The sequence below is a fragment of the Myripristis murdjan genome, chromosome 11 (genome assembly GCF_902150065.1).
Source record: "Myripristis murdjan chromosome 11, fMyrMur1.1, whole genome shotgun sequence".
In the NCBI taxonomy this organism is placed as follows: Eukaryota; Metazoa; Chordata; class Actinopteri; order Holocentriformes; family Holocentridae; genus Myripristis; species Myripristis murdjan.
The window spans coordinates 808,678-826,037 of record NC_043990.1 but is presented as its reverse complement, the minus strand read 5'-3'; the positions used below and the strand labels follow the sequence as shown (position 1 = coordinate 826,037).

At 41.5% G+C, this 17,360-nt stretch overlaps 2 protein-coding genes across 2 annotated transcripts; both read right to left on the bottom strand.

Moving 5' to 3' along the window:
- Positions 1–1,037: 1,037 nt before the first annotated feature.
- On the bottom strand, positions 1,038–6,725 carry glmp (glycosylated lysosomal membrane protein). The gene is made up of 7 exons (XM_030063703.1): positions 6,602–6,725; positions 5,026–5,202; positions 4,660–4,758; positions 3,832–4,005; positions 3,497–3,715; positions 2,620–2,885; positions 1,038–2,254 (listed from the first exon to the last, which is right to left on the bottom strand). Exons 1-7 carry the CDS (start codon positions 6,713–6,715, stop codon positions 2,080–2,082), a joined length of 1,224 nt encoding a protein of 407 aa, XP_029919563.1. The 5' UTR covers positions 6,716–6,725; the 3' UTR covers positions 1,038–2,079.
- A 1,851-nt stretch (positions 6,726–8,576) lies between these two features.
- On the bottom strand, positions 8,577–12,627 carry LOC115367773 (uncharacterized). Its single transcript, XM_030063689.1, has 4 exons — positions 12,299–12,627; positions 11,330–11,596; positions 9,321–9,427; positions 8,577–8,954 (listed from the first exon to the last, which is right to left on the bottom strand). The coding sequence occupies exons 1-4, from the start codon at positions 12,556–12,558 to the stop codon at positions 8,704–8,706; spliced, it is 885 nt and encodes a 294-aa protein (XP_029919549.1). The 5' UTR covers positions 12,559–12,627; the 3' UTR covers positions 8,577–8,703.
- Between the last annotated feature and the right edge of the window lie 4,733 nt (positions 12,628–17,360).

Genomic DNA, 17,360 nt, shown 5'->3' with positions numbered 1-17,360 from the left:
CGTTTCACTGGGACAGAAGAGACAGGGCTGGACTGACAGCGCCCCCTGGTGTCAGACCCGAGTCTGAGACATAACAAACATAAAGTCTAACATTAATAACTATGATAAATATAAAAGTGGAAAATTCAATAAATTAAATCTCTCAGAAGCACGAGGTAAGGTTTTGCATGACTGAAGACATAAATTTATGATACAAATACAAATTTGTGAGAAAAAAAAAAACAACTCGAAAATTCTGAGATTATAGAGTCACAAACTGATTTTTGACTTGGCAAATTTGTGAGTTTTCTTTCTCATAAATTCACGTCTTTAATCTGTTTTACATCCACGACTCTTTGATGGACTCACAGATTTATGATAAAAGACAAAACAAAAACAAAAACAGAAGGAGGACCAGACAGTGAACGCCTCGTCTCATCTCCTCACTGCTGGTTTCACTGGAAACAGCTGGTTTGTTTGTTTGTTTGTTTGTTTGTTTGTTTTTTTGTTCGTGTTCTGCGTGCGCTGGGGTTTTCTGCCCGGCGACACAAACCGTCCTGGTGCCATTTCTGTTCAAACATGCAGCTTTCTCACCTGCAGGGAGAAATACTGGAACAGAAAAATAAAACAAATAAATGGATAAAAATAAATAAATGAAACAGAAGGCAAGATCAGCTGTCATTCAAAAAGAAAAAAAATGAAAATAATAAAATTAAATACATAAAGTCATGACCTACTATGCCAGTCAAGAAAATACTACAACCACTACTACTACTACTACTTCTACGAATACTACTACTACTACTAATAATAATAATAATAATGCTAGAATTTTTACTTACTTATGTAATCAATCAATCAATCAATCAATTAATTAAGATTATTTCATAGTATTTGGAAAAAATAATTAAAAGGAGGTTCAGACGCAGCAGTTTCTCTTCAACTGTAAATTGTCCCTGTAACTGAATTTTATTTTATTTTATTTATTTTATTCAGAACAAAGGAAAGCTGCCAGAGCTGCCAGGATGAACAATTAAATAAATCAGTAAACAAAGAAAAACTGCATAAAACAGAAGTAATTTTACTTTGTATGAAGTACTGTGTTGCTCCCCACAAAACTAAATTAATAAAATGAAATATCGAATGAAGCTGATTGGCTGGTTTCCTCTGAAGCTCCGCCCACCAGGTCCAAACAGGAAATGAAAACAGGCCGAGCGGAGACGTTTCTGGAAGTTTTTATGATCTCAGGATGAGTTTCATTCACACATTAACAATCATTTGACACTTATTGATTATGAGTGATCAACAATGATGATTTACAGGACAATGTGAGCTTAACAACAACAAAACAACAAAAACAAAAAACAACCAGTAAACAGCCTGATGTCGGCACGACCTGTGAGGTCAGACCAAAAATAACCTTCAGTGTTTCACTGCTGTCAAAATAAAAGCCCCCTGAACACAACACCGCCTTCAGAACCGTCATGTCCATCAGCCAATCACGTTCGAACGTGAAAAAAAAAATTCTGCTTGTTAAAAAAAATTAACGATGAGAACCTTTTAGACTCAGCTAATAAACATTTTTTAAAAAACTTTCCATGTTTTTTGTCAGTTGAGTCTAAAGGGTCCTCACCTAAAAAAGAAAAATCAAATTTGCGCCGAGCGACTCCGCGAGGCCCCCGGACCGCAGCTTTCTCCTCTCTCAGGTTCTCCATGACTTTTCCAGACCTTTCGTGACATTTCATCATTTTCCAAAGAATTTCTCGGCTCAGAAATAAAACAAACATTATTTTCAGTTTCCAGGATTTTGTAGGATGAGATTAAAGCTGAAACTCCTGCAGGGAGATAAGCTGGATTATCATGTGAAACACACACACACAGATTAATCACTCGCTCTGATTCTGTGGAATGTAAAAGTCTGTTTCTCCAATAAAAACAAAAAACACAAACACACATCAAATGGAGTCTCCGGTGTCCTGACTGGAAACTTCCAGGAGGTTCTAGTGCAACAAACTGTGGAACCTTTAAAAACCTTAAAAAACTTTTCAAAAGCAGTCCAGTCCTGCCGCCTCATTGGCCGGGAACCCAGCGGCCCCGCCCTCAGTTGATTGGCTCATAGCCCAGCCCCTGAGGCCCCGCCCTCTTCCGAGTCAAGACACAGACTCCGCCCACCAGCAGGAGGATCATGGGAGTTCCCAGGCCAACCGCCATGATGACGAGAACCAGCAGAGAGAAGGAATCGACCGGCGGAGAACCGACGCCCACCAGCAGCGTCCTGAGAGAGAGAGAGAGACAGGCAGAGAGAGAGAGAGAGACAGGCAGAGAGAGACAGGCAGAGAGAGAGAGAGACAGGCAGAGAGAGACAGGCAGAGAGAGAGAGAGAGACAGGCAGAGAGAGACAGAGAGAGAGAGACAGGCAGAGAGAGAGAGAGAGACAGGCAGAGAGAGACAGGCAGAGAGAGAGAGAGACAGGCAGAGAGAGACAGGCAGAGAGAGAGAGAGAGACAGGCAGAGAGAGACAGAGAGAGAGACAGGCAGAGAGAAAGTCTTTAGAACGTCTGCAGTACCTGGTTCAGCCACCAGGTGTCACCAGCTGGTTTTTCAGTGAACTGTGCTGGTGGAGGTTGGCCTTTGACCTACCAGCTGAGGAACCTGGTGGTGTTGTAGAGCGGGGCCCCTGCCATGCCGAAGCTGATGTTGAGGCCCCTGGCCGGCGGCTCGGGGCCGTAGAACGCCCTGACGAGGCCCGAGGCCGCCGCCGCCCCGCCCACCGGCCCCGGGGTCGAGTGGCGGCAGGGCGTGGCCACCTCCAGCACGGCGTCGGCCTGGCGGTACGCCACCGGCTTCCACTGCACGAAGCCCAGCACCTCCGAACTGTTGGCCGGGGACGCCACCCACTGGGACACCTGTCCACACAGGTGAGACAGACACTGACACCTGAGACAGCCAGCACACCTCCGCCTCACAGAGAGACACATACTACAATACTAACACTAATACTAATACCTACAGAGAGACACATACTACAATACTAACACTAACACTAATACTAATACTTACAGAGAGATACATACTACAATACTAACAACAATACTAATACTTACAGAGAGACACATACCACAATACTAACACTAACACTAATACTAATACTTACAGAGGAATACATACTAACAATACTAATACTAATACTTACAAACAAATAAATACTAACAATGCTAATACTAATACTTACAAATATATTAAATACTAAATACACAGTGGGAACAACTGATGAGCACATCAGCAAAAAATTACCAGAACATGAGCAAAAAAGTATTTTCAAAATGACAAAAACTAAAGTATTTACCAAAATAAAAGGACTCATTTAAAGTGATGCTGGATCAGATTTCTTTACTAAACATTAAACTCAGCTAACGAGCTGCTGATAGGCTGAGCTCTGTGTGTGTGTGTGTGTGTGTGTGTGTGTGTGTGTGTGTGTGTGTGTGTGTGCATGTGTGTGTGTGTGTGTGTGTGTTACCTTAAATATGGAGGGTGTGTACTCGTCGTCGATGGAACGCAGAACCTCAACTCTGTCCAGCGGATAAGCCCCGCCCACCGCCTGCAGCTCCAGGGAGAAGCGCGAGTGATTGGCTCGGGGCGTCAGCTTGTCAAGCCACACCCTCAACTGGGAGGAGTTATCGTTGTGCAGGAGGCGGGGCCACATGGGGTCACGCCCCTCAGACTCAAACACTGAGAACTGGAGAAGAAGAAGATCAGCTTCATGTGTGTTGGTGTGTTAGTGTGTGTATGTGTGTGTATGTATGTTAGTGTGTGTGTGTGTGTGTGTGTCAGTGTGTGTGTGTGTGCGGTCACCTGCAGGCACAGCGAGCTGTTGGCGAGGCCGGGCGAGGCGCAGAGCTGGGCGGTCGGCGCGGCGGCGTCCAGACCCGTCCAGGAGAAATTCTGCAGCTCCAACGGCGGCAAGAAGGAGGAGGGGGGGAGGGCCTGCGGGTCGGCCGTGTCGTTGACGTCGTCGTACTCCCACAGCTGAGGACACACACCTTCATCATCACCTTCATCATCACTCTAATCATCATCACCTTCATCATCACTCTAATCATCATCACCTTCATCATCATCACCATCATCATCATCATCATCATCCTGGTCGGCTGAAGTCTGACTCTGCCCCTGTTATCAGTTCACATTTATTTTATTTTTTCATCTATATTTATTTATTTATTCATTTATTTATTTATTTAAAACAAAAAACATCTTGACCATTAGTAAAAAAAAAAAAAAAGAAAAAAGGAAAAAAGAAAAGGAATAAAATTAAGAGAAAATTTGAAAAATACCACAAATTTTCCAAAAGAAAACTAAAAATTATCTAAATTAATTAACTAATTAATTAATCAATAACAAGAACACTATATTTGTAATTATTAGTTAAATATTTAAACTCCACATCTTGCCGTGGAGGATCTTGGGAAATGGTGTTTTCCTGTTTGTGGTGTTTTTAAATCCTTGCCTTCCTCTTATTAAACGGTGCTTATTTTTTCATTTAAAATAATTGATTATTTTATTGGCTGGAAGCTGATCAGTTGGGGTGCGAGGGCCGACAGGAGGCACAGGAGCACTGAGGATGAGGATGATGAGTGTGTCTTCATCACCACACAGTGTTAAAGGTGCATCAAAGCTCACCCTGCTGAAGAGGAGGGCGCTGCTGTACAGGACGCTGCTCTGCGGCTCCACCTGCAGGCTGCCCGTGGTGTTGCGGGCCAGGAACCCCGGCCAGTCCACCTGGAGGAGAACCACAATCAGAACCACAACCACAACAAGAACCACAACCACAAATATTTTGATCCCAAAGGAGAAGGGAAAAAACTGAATTTCTGAGCGTTAAGTTGTAAATTTACAAGAAGAACCTCAGAAAACTAAACTTCACCTAAATTTGTGCCTCTGATCTGTTTCTGAGTTTTTTCTCCCTCCAGTGGGACGAACTCGTCGTTGTAAAACAGACTTCCTGTCTGACTCGGGGTCAGTTTGGGTGTGGCCCCGCCCCCTTACCTTCACGGTGGAGTTGGTGGTGTTGGTGTGGACCAGCAGCAGCGTCGGCGCCCCCTGGCTGCAGAACAGGAAGTGCAGCGTGTCGTTGTCGCCCAGCGCCCGTACGTGCAGCAGGGCGACACCAGGGGGCGGCGGAGGGTCGGAGGAGTTCCAGCCCGGGTTCAGCTCCGCCGAGAGCTGAAAATCAGTAAAAAAAAAAAAAAATGTAATTATCAGGAAACTGTATGTATAATTATTAATGATGTATATTTACACTTTATGCTGACAAGTGGCTCAGCGAAAATATCAATTGGATTTTCCGGCATTTATTTGTGATTTATTGTCTGTAAACTGGATATTGTTATGTCAAAATATTTTGTATAATCCTCTTATTGATCACTGATTAGGTTTCAGCTGTGGAGACACTCAGTGAACAGGCTTCATGTGACTGATTGATAAGTTGATTGATGATCATGTTGGCTTTGATCAGGCCGCTTCCTGATCAAAGCCAAGCTGATCAGCCGTTCCACCGCTGATGAATCAATCAATCAATTAGAATCAATCAAAACAAATTCACTTCATTTCTATTTATTTTGTTTTATTTTTATTTTTGGATTAGGGTCATGCACTGATTCCAAGCCCTGATATTTTTCTTGTAATTTAAATTTTGATATATATTTTTATAATGAATATAAATAGTTTTCTTGTATTTTTTTTCTTTTTTAGTAATATTCCTATCCAGTGATTTCTTGCTGACAAAGCATCCAATCACATCCAGATATCACTCTGACCTTTGACCTCAGCAGCCAACAAACAGCAGCTTCAGTCACATGTTAATTAAAAAACAGAACGACATGAAAACAAAAGTGAAATGAACCGAAAATGAACCGAAAAAAAGGAAATCAATAACAATAACAATAATAATAATAATAATAATAATAATAATAATAATAATAATAAACAAATATGTATAGCAATACAACAATAACTATATAGCTATAGTATTTTCTCGTGACCTTTTTGCTAATTTCTTGCAAATTTTCAGGTCACTTTTTACTAATGTTTTGCTAATGTTAGGCTCATTTTGGCGTAACTTTTTGCTCATTTTAGGTTCATTTTGGCGTAACATTTTGCTCATTTTAGGCTCATTTTGGCGTAACATTTTGCTCATTTTAGGCTCATTTTGGCGTAACATTCTTGTACTTCTCCTCGTAACTATTTGTCATAAGGTCCTGCTGGTTGCGGGGTGACCGTGCGGGTCTGCGGGGCTCCGGCTGCGGGGCAGAGACCAGAGGAGCCGCTCAGGGATCCTCTCTGATGCCTGCTGACTTACTGCAGCTTCTAAATCAAAGTTTCCTGCTCAAGTCTCACTTTAGTTTCCAGCTGTCGGTTTGTTTTGCTTCGCGTCAGCGCGGCGGCTCTCAGCCCGCAGTCCGCCCCGCAGTCCGCCCCGCAGTCCGCCCCGTGTCGGCCCCGCAGTCCACCCCGTGTCCGCCCCGTGTCCGCCCTGTGTCCGCCCTGTGTCGGCGGTGTGTTTGCGGTGTGTTTGCGGTGTGTTCGCTATGTGTCGGCGGTGTTGTGTCGGCTGCTGTCTCACCTTCCGCCGGTGTGTGTCCGCCCCGCCGAGCAGAGCGCCGCAGCAGCTGCAGGCGAGCTGGAGGAGGCAGAGGAAGACGGAGAGTCGGCGGCCGGGGATCCTGCTGGCCGCCATCTTTGTTGTGATGACTGACTGGGCGGTTGGAGTCACGTGCCTCTTCTGTCAGCTGACCCGCCGCTGCTGCGGGGGCGGGAACGCTCAGGAAGCCCCGCCCCTCTCTTCTGTCAGGCCACACCCAGCCGGTTAGAAGTACTGCAAATACTACTACTGTTACTACTACTACTAGGCTACTACTATTACTACTACAGCTACTACTGACACTACCACTGTTACTACTACTACTGATACTACTAATACCACTATGACTACTACTACTGCTGTTACTACTACTACTACTGCCACTACTACTATTACTATTGATACTACTGCTACAACTACCACTGTTACTGCTACGGATACAACTGCTACTACTACTACTACTGATACTACTACAACTACTACTAACACTGCTGCTTACTATTACAACTACGGCTATTACTACTCAGACTACTACATCTGCTACTACTGCTACTACTGTCACTGCTACTGCTACTGCCACTACAACTACTATTATTACTACTACTACTGGCTATTACTACTGATAGAACTAGTACTACTACTACTACTGCGATTACTGCTGCCACTATTTCTATGACTACTTCTACTATTACTACTAGTAGTACTATTACTACTGATACTACTACTACTACAATTCCCACTATTACTAATTTTTACTACTACTACTGCAACTAGTACTGCTACTACTATTAAGAAGCAGAAGAAATGTATACAGCAGCTCAGCTGTGGCTCAGCCAGTCCCCAGTGGGAGCTCTGAAACATTACAGTTTGTTTGTTTGTTTGTTTGTTTGTTTGTTTGTTTGTTTGTTTGTATTGTGCAGTGCAGTGCATTTAACTGAAATATGCTTTGTGATCTTAGGTGTTCCTCGGTGCCGTCGCTGCTGTGTTCCCATTGGCTGAGGTGCTGAGGCCCAGGCGCTGGGGCCCAGGCGCTGGGGCCCAGGCGCTGAGGCCCAGGTGCTGGGGCCCAGGTGCTGAGGCCCAGGCGCTGAGGCCCAGGCTCTGAGGCCCAGGCTCTGAGGCCCAGGTGCTGGGGCCCAGGCGCTGAGGCCCAGGTACTGAGGCCCAGGCGCTGGGGCCCAGGCGCTGGGGCCCAGGCGCTGGGGCCCAGGCGCTGGGGCCCCCGGCGCTGAGGCCCAGGCTCTGAGGCCCAGGCGCTGGGGGCCCAGGCGCTGGGGCCCAGGTGCTGGGGCCCAGGTGCGCTCACTGGCATCCCATGCAACAGGATCCCGGCTCATCAGCCACTGCATGATGTGTTGGCATGTTGGACAGTGAGCCTGAAAAACTAACAGCATGTACTTTTATCCAGCAGAGGTCAGTGTGTTGCCGGGTAGAATAAAATGAAGGCACTTACTGGTCAGTGTTCATGTAGATAAACCAGTTCACTTAAACATGACACTCTGATGTTCAATACAGCTCAGTAACAATATTACATAATATTTATGGATCATCAGGAGATAGAACTCTTCTCAGTCTCAAAAAGCAATATGTCATTTTGGTTGCAAAGTTTTAAACAAAACAAAAAAAACACAAAAATGTGTGAAGTTTGTTTTATTATTAAATTTTATTAAAAGAAAATTCTTTATTTAAGTTTTCTTAATATGTACTGAGAAGAAAAGTGCATGAAAAGTTCATTGTGGAGAATATTCACACAAAAATAGATAGATAGATAGATAGATAGATAGATAGATAGATAGATAGATAGATAGATAGATAGATAGATAGATAGATAGATAGGTATACTTTATTGATCCCAAACTGGGAAATTCACAAGATCTAAAACAGCCAAAACATTCTGTGATAAGATTTTCAATTTCAAGTACGAGATAATTTTTTTTCTGTTTCCGTCTCCTTTACAGTGTATTTATATATTTTTCTATTTGTGTAATGAGTTCTATTAATATTTTAATAAGATGGCTAGAGATCGTTTTTTATGTAGAAGTTATAATTTTATGGTTTTCTATATTCCAATGAACTTTGTTTGTTTATTTTTGTTTGTTTGGTTGATCAGGTATGTTTTTTTTTACATCTCCAAGTATTTCTTTGTACTCGTCAGATTCTCTCTGGAGAAACCTTTTGTTCTCCACAAACTCTGTGAGGCGTTCCAGCTCTTCTTGGTTGATGACCTTCTTCTCGTGGTAGAGCTCCAGCAGCTCCAGGAAACCCTTCCTGTAGATCTTCAGGATTCGTTCTTCCCTAAACTCAACGATCCCCTCGCACTCTTTCTCGGGAAAACCTGGAACAAATGGCAAAGTGTGATGTTGTGATTGAGTGATTGATCGATTGACTGAATGATCGACTTTACTTTAACATAACGCCACCTGTAGTAACATAACACACCTGTAGTAACATAACACACCTGTAGTAACATAACACACCTGTAGTAACATGACACACCTGTAAGTGGGGGTGTTGTGTTCAGCTCGGCAGTGAGACACATGAAGTTCCTGACACATAAACCTGAGTAACAGTTTTTATTTGAGTCGTTTTCTGGGGGTTTAAGTTGCCGGGGTCAAACTGAGCCCAGCCGATCAAAAACATGTTAATAAATCTGAAGCCAACAGGAGGAAGTGATGCTGGAATAAAAGGTGTGTTTACCAACCTGCATCCTTTCGTATTTGATTGGAGGCGACAGGATGAGCCACGATGAAGGCGAGCTTCAGCATCCTCTCCGCCTGTCCTAGGACGATGTAGTCAGCCAGCAGAGTCCTGCCAACACAAGGCAGCACTCAGAGACAAACACACAAAGCCCTGAACCCGCCTCACCTGTTCATACAGGCCACGCCCTGGGAAACCTCCGTCCACAGCACACTTCATTTTGCCCTCCTCCTCCCCCAGAGTTTCCCTCAGCCAATTCTCTGGAGACTGTGTTCAAGTCCTGACTTCAGTTTAGCTCTTTGTCCAGTTATTGTGTTTGGCAAAAAAATAATCTTTAAATTATAGCTGCTGCGCAGCGATGGGTCGGGTCCGGGCAGTTTTAAGCAATTCTAAGCAACAAGCAGAAGAATATGAACTTAAACTGAACTGATTGACACACCTGGTAAAAAAGGGGCAGGACACAGGCCTGGAGGGGACAGATGATTGGCCAAGACACAACAAAGACATGCAACACGGGGGCGGGGCTAATGAGACAATGCAGGGCAGGTGTGAGGACAAACAAGCTGACAAGACTATGGAGGAACAACAGGGACAAATGAACACAGCAGACTAAAATATAACAAACATTATAGCTGCTGTGCAGCAATGGTCAGGGCCAGGCAAGTTTTGGCAATTCTGAGCAACAAGTAGAGAATAGGAAGATGAAAAGAAAGGTGGCATTCTTATGTGCATTTTGTATCAGCTGAGGCTTGAACTCACAGTTTCTGGCATAAAGGACAATGCTCTATCTCACTGAGCTAATTGGCAAGTGTCATTTCATGTGAGTCTTCACAAACTGACTAAGACAGTCACATGACAGCAGCCGCCTATGTATGGAAAGGCAGATTTCAAACCACTGTAAAATAAATAAATAAATCATCAAGACAAAAATCTGACAATGATGATCTGGCATGGGACTAGAGCTTTGTGCAAAGTTTGGTGAGTTTTCACACATGGGAATGTTGCACAAGCTGAGGCTTGAACTCACAATCTTTTACACTGAGGCCTGGCCTCTATCTCACTAAAGCTTCACATGCAGCTTCACAAACTGACTGAGCCAATCACTGACCTGCAGGACAGCAGCCAGCCATGCATGGAAAGGCAGATTTTAAACAGCTGTCAAAAATTTAGTTTTTAAGACAAAAATCTGAAAATACACATATTGCATCTAGACAGCATGGAGATGTTGATCATTTGCTTTTAACAATGATTGATTTGCTCCATAAGTGAAAAACTGATGTTTTAAAATGCCATTTTTACATTGACTCCAATTATTCACATGAGAGCAAAAGTCAAAATACTGTCAAAAATTCAGTTTTTGAGATACACATTTGAAATTTGCCACACATCATCTACCATGACTTCAAAATTTTGTCCATTTTTTGCATGAACATTGAAGATGAATTTAGTGAGAATTTGCAGGTATATGTTTACAGTACTATTTACAGTCAAACATTTTGATGCTTAGTAGGCTCAATTTTGATAAATCAAAAATCTGAGGAACAACGTTTGTGTAGGACAGTCTGAAGATGCTCTGTATCAATTTTTGTGTCAATTGAGAAAAAATTGTGGGAGGAGATAGATTTAATACGTTTTACAGTTTTTGAAAAAAACAGAGTGATGGACTTCATAATTTGCAATAGGTTTGAGTGCACAAAAGTTTCTTCAGTATTGGGGCTACAGTTTGATGAAAGTTGTGAAGTTGTAGCACATATGGTTGATTTGTTATGAATTTTCAAAATTTTGAACTTTAGAGGCTTGCTATAGTGCCACCATCAGGACTATTGACTTGAGTTTGCAGCTGAGGTAATCTGGCATGGGACTGGACCTTTGTGCAAAGTTTGGTGAGTTTTCACCCATGGGAAGTAGGATTTCCTCGGAAGAAGAAAGAAGAAAGAAAGAAAGAAAGAAAGAACACGGAGGAATACAATAGTGTCCTGGCAGCATAGGCTGCCCGGACCCTAAAAAACACACCTTACGCTTTGGGATATTTTGCTGTTGCCAGTGGTGAGGTTGACTCTGTGGGACTGCGTCGGCACCTCAATGGCGAGCAAGTTTTGTCCTGTCTTGTCATTTTCCAAGCTGCACGCCATCTTATGAAGAGCCGGGTTAATATATTTCAGAGAATCAAACTCAGGATGCTGTCTGGCCCTCTTCCAAGAGTCCAGCGGTGGGATGTGATCTGCCTCCATGCAGCATTTATAGCAATCATCTCTCTCAGACAATCTTCTGTTTTTCAAACTGAAAAGTTAAAAGACTGGATTTACTTCATCATGTCAGCGTGAAATATTCAACAGGAAATCCTCCTGAATGCTTCTGTTTGAATCCTCTGGAACCCAATAAACAAAGCATGGGATGCTGAGTCATGATCATTCTGTGATATCATGACTTAACATTATTTGGCTTTTATTTCTTGTAGGTGAAGTCTTTAATTTGAAGAGCTGCTGAACTGACTTGTTTTTGTATCACATGTAGTACTTTACATGTGTATGTGCATGTGTGTGTGTTTACATGTATTAAGTCTGTTATGAACTGAATAATTCTGTTTGTTTTCTAAATAATAGAAGAAAATGTAAAAATCTTGAATTCAGTTTTTGAAATATTAGCCTCGGGAAATGATTATTTGATTTATTAATAAATGATTTAACCTGGAAAGTGACTGCATGACAGGTTATGATTCACTGATTAAAGCCAGCATATGACAGTAACACAGATGCAGCACAGGCAGGGGGCGGGGACAACTGGTGACGTAAACAGGAAGTCCTCTGTAGATGGGACATATGTGCATTAATAAATTCTACAATAAATACACATGTACAAAATTAAGAATATTCATAAGTATAATAATATAACTGTTGTAAAGTCCTACAGGTAAAAATGATTGCATGTTGAAATAGTTAAATAAATGTAAATATAATATAAAGGTGAATCAGGATACTTTACTGTTTGTATGAGCCGGCACCTCCAGCGTTGAGATCGTTAGCCACTTCAGAAGAGTTAGAGTCAGAGATATCTTCAGTCTGTTGCTTCTGCTGCTTTGGTTTCTGCTGGTTTGCCCCCTGATTTTGGGACGTAGAACCACTGCTCATGCTTTCCAACAGAGACCCACTGTTCAAGTCTATTTTGGTTATCTTTTCCGTCAGCGTGCAGCCATCCCCACCGACAGCCTGGCCCTTCGCACCTGAGCCCCCCTTCCCCGCCATTGAAGCTCCTTCACAAAAAGCTGTGGCAAAGAATTTCTGAGCTACAACCTGACAGACTGTCCCCTCCACAGTTTTACCACATCAGGAAACACTGTCTGTCTATATATATACACACACACACACACATACCACCAATGAAAATGTTCAACTGTGATGCACAGACTAACCAAACCAGTCTAAACCAATGGGTGCTGACTCCGCCTACTCACATAGATGGACACGTCAACACTTGATCAGCAGCACATGTGATTTCCCAGAAACACAGTGGGGAAGGGCTCATCTGTGTGAAGAACAATATGTATACACTACCAGTCAAAAATTTGGACACACCTTCTCATTTAATGTTTTTTCTTTATTTTTACTACTTTCTACATTGTAGATACAAACTGAAGACATTAAATATATGAAGCAGGATATATGGAATTATGTAGCAAAGGAAAAATTGTTAAATAACTCTAATTATGTTTTATATTTTAGATTCCTCAAAGTAGCCCCCCTTTGCTTTGTTGACAGCGCTGCAATCCCTTGGCCTTCTCTCAGTGAGCTTCATGATGTAGTCACCTGAAATGGTTTTCACTTCACAGGTGTGCCTTGTCAGGGTTCATGTTTTTTAAGTTCTTTTACAGTTTTTTTCAGTCGCTTTACCTCCTCTGTCAATTCAGAAACCCTGGTATCAAAACAGTTAATCACTGATTCTTGAGAATTTGGATAAATCATGTCCCACTAAGAAAAATGCTATTTCTGTTGGAAATTCAGAACATTTTAATGAATAAAAAGAATCAAGGGTATAATCAGGGGGTCCTTTGCACATTTGTAAGGTTTTTTCATAGGTTTATTTTTAATTTGTATTAATTTAATGATTATATGTTGGCCCATGCCCTACAAAACCAGTTGTCCTCGGATAGGAGATAATCATTTCAACTTGATTAAAACAACAAAAAGTAATAATTTCACTGAATAATATCTTTACCACATGAAAGAGTACATCATAATATGTATTAAAAACTACAAATGATGGGTTTTGAACAATATTTACTATTATTTTGTGGTTGCTCAAAATGTGTCCCAGATATTCGTCACCACCGTCAGATATTTATTTAAAAAATAATAATAAAAAAACTACAAGGTCAATTACATTCCTGAGGAGCCCTTTTCAAACCTTCAGCTCTACTGCATGCTTCAAGACCGCTCAGGCTCCTGGAAGTTTGCTGTTTTCTCTTAAATCTCTTCATATTTTTGGACACTGCTACTGTCACAACCATAAATTGTCAACAACGTCACTTCTGTATAAAAAATATTAAATTAGATTATGGAATAAATGTATACTTTTTAAGAAGAGGTCTGATGCAGGTAGCAACAGGGTGAAAACAAGCTGGCTAATGTGAACAACTCATGCTGATCATGTGAAAGAGCAGGTTTTTGTCACCAACATCAGACGTCACCACCGTCAGGTTTTCTGTGTGACGGTGATGACTGAAGTCTGAAAAATGCTTATAACAGAGCTCAGGATTCTTATTTTTTGTACCAAATAGTTAAATAAAGTTGTTAAGCAAGAAGCCATTGACTTGAGTGGTATAAATTTTGGAAATGTGTGTTTTAATGAGGCCACTGTCACCACCGTCAGATTAGTGTCACCACCGTCAGAGGCAGTTATATTGGTTTTAAATGAATATGCTTACAATATGTTTCTTTGGTGCTGTTGAATTATTAAAGTAATAGTCTCTTTAATACAAAAATATGTTTTTCAAATAAAAAAAAAACATTGCGGTGACGGTGTTGACAAAAACAAAGTAGCCTAATAACTGGAAAAAAAATATTTTATGAAAAAAATGCAAAATGTGGAGGTTGCACCGGTACATTGCTGAACAGCCAAGACCTTGGCCTATAATGATATACCTTCAGATTTTGTAATTTAACACACTTTTTTTTTTTTCAAAATTAAAACCTGTTTTATCCAAATTCCCAAGAATCAGTGTAATACATAGGCCTAATGAGAGGCGCTCTTCCTAAAATAACACATTTTGTTTGCAAAACTTGCAGTCAGGCAAGTAAATCCAGCCGCTCACTCACTTCATACTCAACACCAAAATGCAACACACCCTTTTCAGTCTGAACAGGTTCAACCATACTTTCTCCTGTTTGGATTGCAGTCATATTTTTTTTTGACAATATCCATAGTTACATATTGTAAAGCAAGTAGAAGCCAATATTTCCCTCAAATAACTCAACCTCTGCCCAAATGAGTAGATTCCTTCAGTCAGCTCTACTGTACTGTAACACAGCTGACAGCAGAATACAAAATACAGCTGTCAGTTTGAACCAGGCTCTCCTGTAAGTTGACATTTGAACACATTCAAATGTGAACTTACAGTAAAGAACTGCATCCAAACTCAGAAAGACTTTGAAGTAAAATTTTACTGTATTGATAGCAAAAACTGAAATACTGTAATTCACATACAGTATTACACAGAAAAACTCAAAGGAGTTGAAAAAAAATACAGAATACAATTTATGGGCCATGTAAATGACACATGTGAGAAGTGTTGTGCAAAAGAGCATGAAAAATGTGTGAATCTAATGAAAAGGTATGAACACATCTGCAAAAGAAAACTTCTGCTGTGGTTTGGAGGTGAAGATGACGACAAAGTGGATCCCAGTTTCATTAAACTGGAAAAAGGGATTGAGAAAAACTAACACATAGGCCTAATGAGAGGTGCTCTTCCCAAAATAACACATTTTGTTTGCAAAAGGCTCTTACCATGGCAAAATATTTCAAACACGCAGGAAAGCACATTTTGTCACCGCCCAATACAACTTACAGTCAGGTGAGTTAATCCAGCCACTCACTCACTTCATACTCAACACCAAAATGCAACACACCCTTTTCAGTCTGAGCAGGTTCAACATTACTTTCTCCTGTGTGGATTGCAGTCATATTTTTTTGACAGTTTACATAGTTACATATTGTAAAGCAAGTAGAAGCCAATATTTCCCTCCAACAACTCAACTTCTGCCCAAATGAGTAGATTCCTTCAGTCAGCTCTACTGTACTGTAACCCAGCTGACAGCAGAATACAAAATACAGCTGTCAGTGTGAACAAGCATATCCTGTGAGCTGCACATTCAAATGTCAACTTACAGTAAAATACAGTAAAGAATTGCATCCAAACTCAGAGAGACTTTGAGGTGAAATTTTACTGCCCAGACAGCAGTACACTCCGGAACGTATCCACCCTCAAGTCACCAGATTGGCATAGCAGTCACACCGTTACACGCCTCTGCACCAGCTTTGCCCCAGACCTCCCATGTGGCAGATCCAAACCATATATCATTTTACAGATCTGGGCCAGATACAGACCGCATGTCATGGCTTTATCCACTGCACTGGGCCATGTCTGGTCAAAATCTGTTACAGATCTGTTATCCAAATCTGTACCGGTATTGGGCCACTGTGAAGAAAGACACAGGTGCAGATACATTAAGTGGATCTGCACCAAATTGTGATTTATGTCTGGCCCTGGTCCAGCACAGATATATTTTGCTGTTAGGGTGTATTGATGGCAAAAACTGAAATATTGTAATTCACATACAGTATTACACAGAAAAGCTCAAATAAGTTGGAAAAAAAAATACAGAATATAATTTATAGGCCTCTTTTTTGTAGGTGCATCCTGATTGATTGGTGATTGGTGATTGGTGGAAAGGGCAGTGATGCAGGTGCACTAGTGAGTTCACAGTGATGCAGGTCATTTCTATCAGCTGTGAGCAGATGTTTTGCTTTTGACCTCCACAGTAAAGTCAATGGAGTCAGGGCCATGGAAATGACACATGTGAGAAGTGAAAAATGTGTGAATCCAATGAAAAGGTATGAACACATTTGCAAAAGAAAACTTGTGCTGTGGTTTGGAGGTGAAGATGACGACAAAGTGGATCCAGTTTCATTATACTGGAAAAAGCAATTGAAAAACACTGTATCAGGATATCCCCTTGAGATGAACCATCTCGTTTTCGAGGGGGTCCTAAACACAGCACAAAAAAAATGACATTATACGCAAGCAAATTTGACAAAGATAGCAGTAAATAAATCATGACATAAACTTAAAAAGAACCAAGCAACAAATAACACAATACAAACACAACTTAAAACAAAAACACACACACAATGGGAAGAGAAAAAAAAAACAGAGCCTACAATTACAGCATATTAAACAACAGAATAATGATCATTCTAGAGATATCCCGGCATTATTGTAAAATATAAAAGTAAAATGTCAGTGAAGGGGAAGAAATATGAAGTACAATTGGATGGGTGTTAAAGACTTCGGGCCCTATCTTGCGCCAGACTCCCTAAACCCGCTATTTGCGGATTTAGGATTTAGGAAGAGGCGTTCCCTGTAAAAGTTGCTATCTTGTGCACCTCCCGCTATCCGCAAAACACCTCCGCTACCCGCTATATTATGAATAGGTGTGTTTTGGGCGTTACGCCAGTTAAACCAATCAGTGTGCCAGGTGCCATTGCCTTTAAGGGCAGGATGTGCTATCCTAAATCCTAAATCCTAAACCCGCGATGGAGAGAGGGAGGGAGATTTTCTCAGGGCTTCTACTGAGGCTAAAGCAAGTTGGCTTTATATACATATTATATATTATATTATAGGCGAGTTAATTCGGGAGATGGAGCCACATGTGTCCAAGTCGACGTGTCACAAGGTTGTACTGATTGAGTAAAATCCCCGGCCACACCACACACACACAAGAGGCAGAGGGGGAACTATGTGTAAACTAATTTATTGACAAGGTAGATT

What these genes read in the sequence shown, in the direction of transcription:
- LOC115367773 (XM_030063689.1), bottom strand. Translation starts at nt 12,558, where the DNA reads ATGGCGGGGAAGGGGGGCTCAGGTGCGAAGGGCCAGGCTGTCGGTGGG. An exon ending in AAAATATCCCAAAGCGTAAG is followed by an intron (nt 9,428 to 11,329) that starts GTGTGTTTTTTA and finishes TTGTGTTGGCAG; the next exon opens with GACTCTGCTGGCTGACTACA. An exon ending in TCAAATACGAAAGGATGCAG is followed by an intron (nt 8,955 to 9,320) that starts GTTGGTAAACAC and finishes CATTTGTTCCAG; the next exon opens with GTTTTCCCGAGAAAGAGTGC.
- glmp (XM_030063703.1), bottom strand. Translation starts at nt 6,715, where the DNA reads ATGGCGGCCAGCAGGATCCCCGGCCGCCGACTCTCCGTCTTCCTCTGC. An exon ending in ACAGCTCGCTGTGCCTGCAG is followed by an intron (nt 3,716 to 3,831) that starts GTGACCGCACAC and finishes CTTCTTCTCCAG; the next exon opens with TTCTCAGTGTTTGAGTCTGA. An exon ending in ACACACCCTCCATATTTAAG is followed by an intron (nt 2,886 to 3,496) that starts GTAACACACACA and finishes CTGTGTGGACAG; the next exon opens with GTGTCCCAGTGGGTGGCGTC.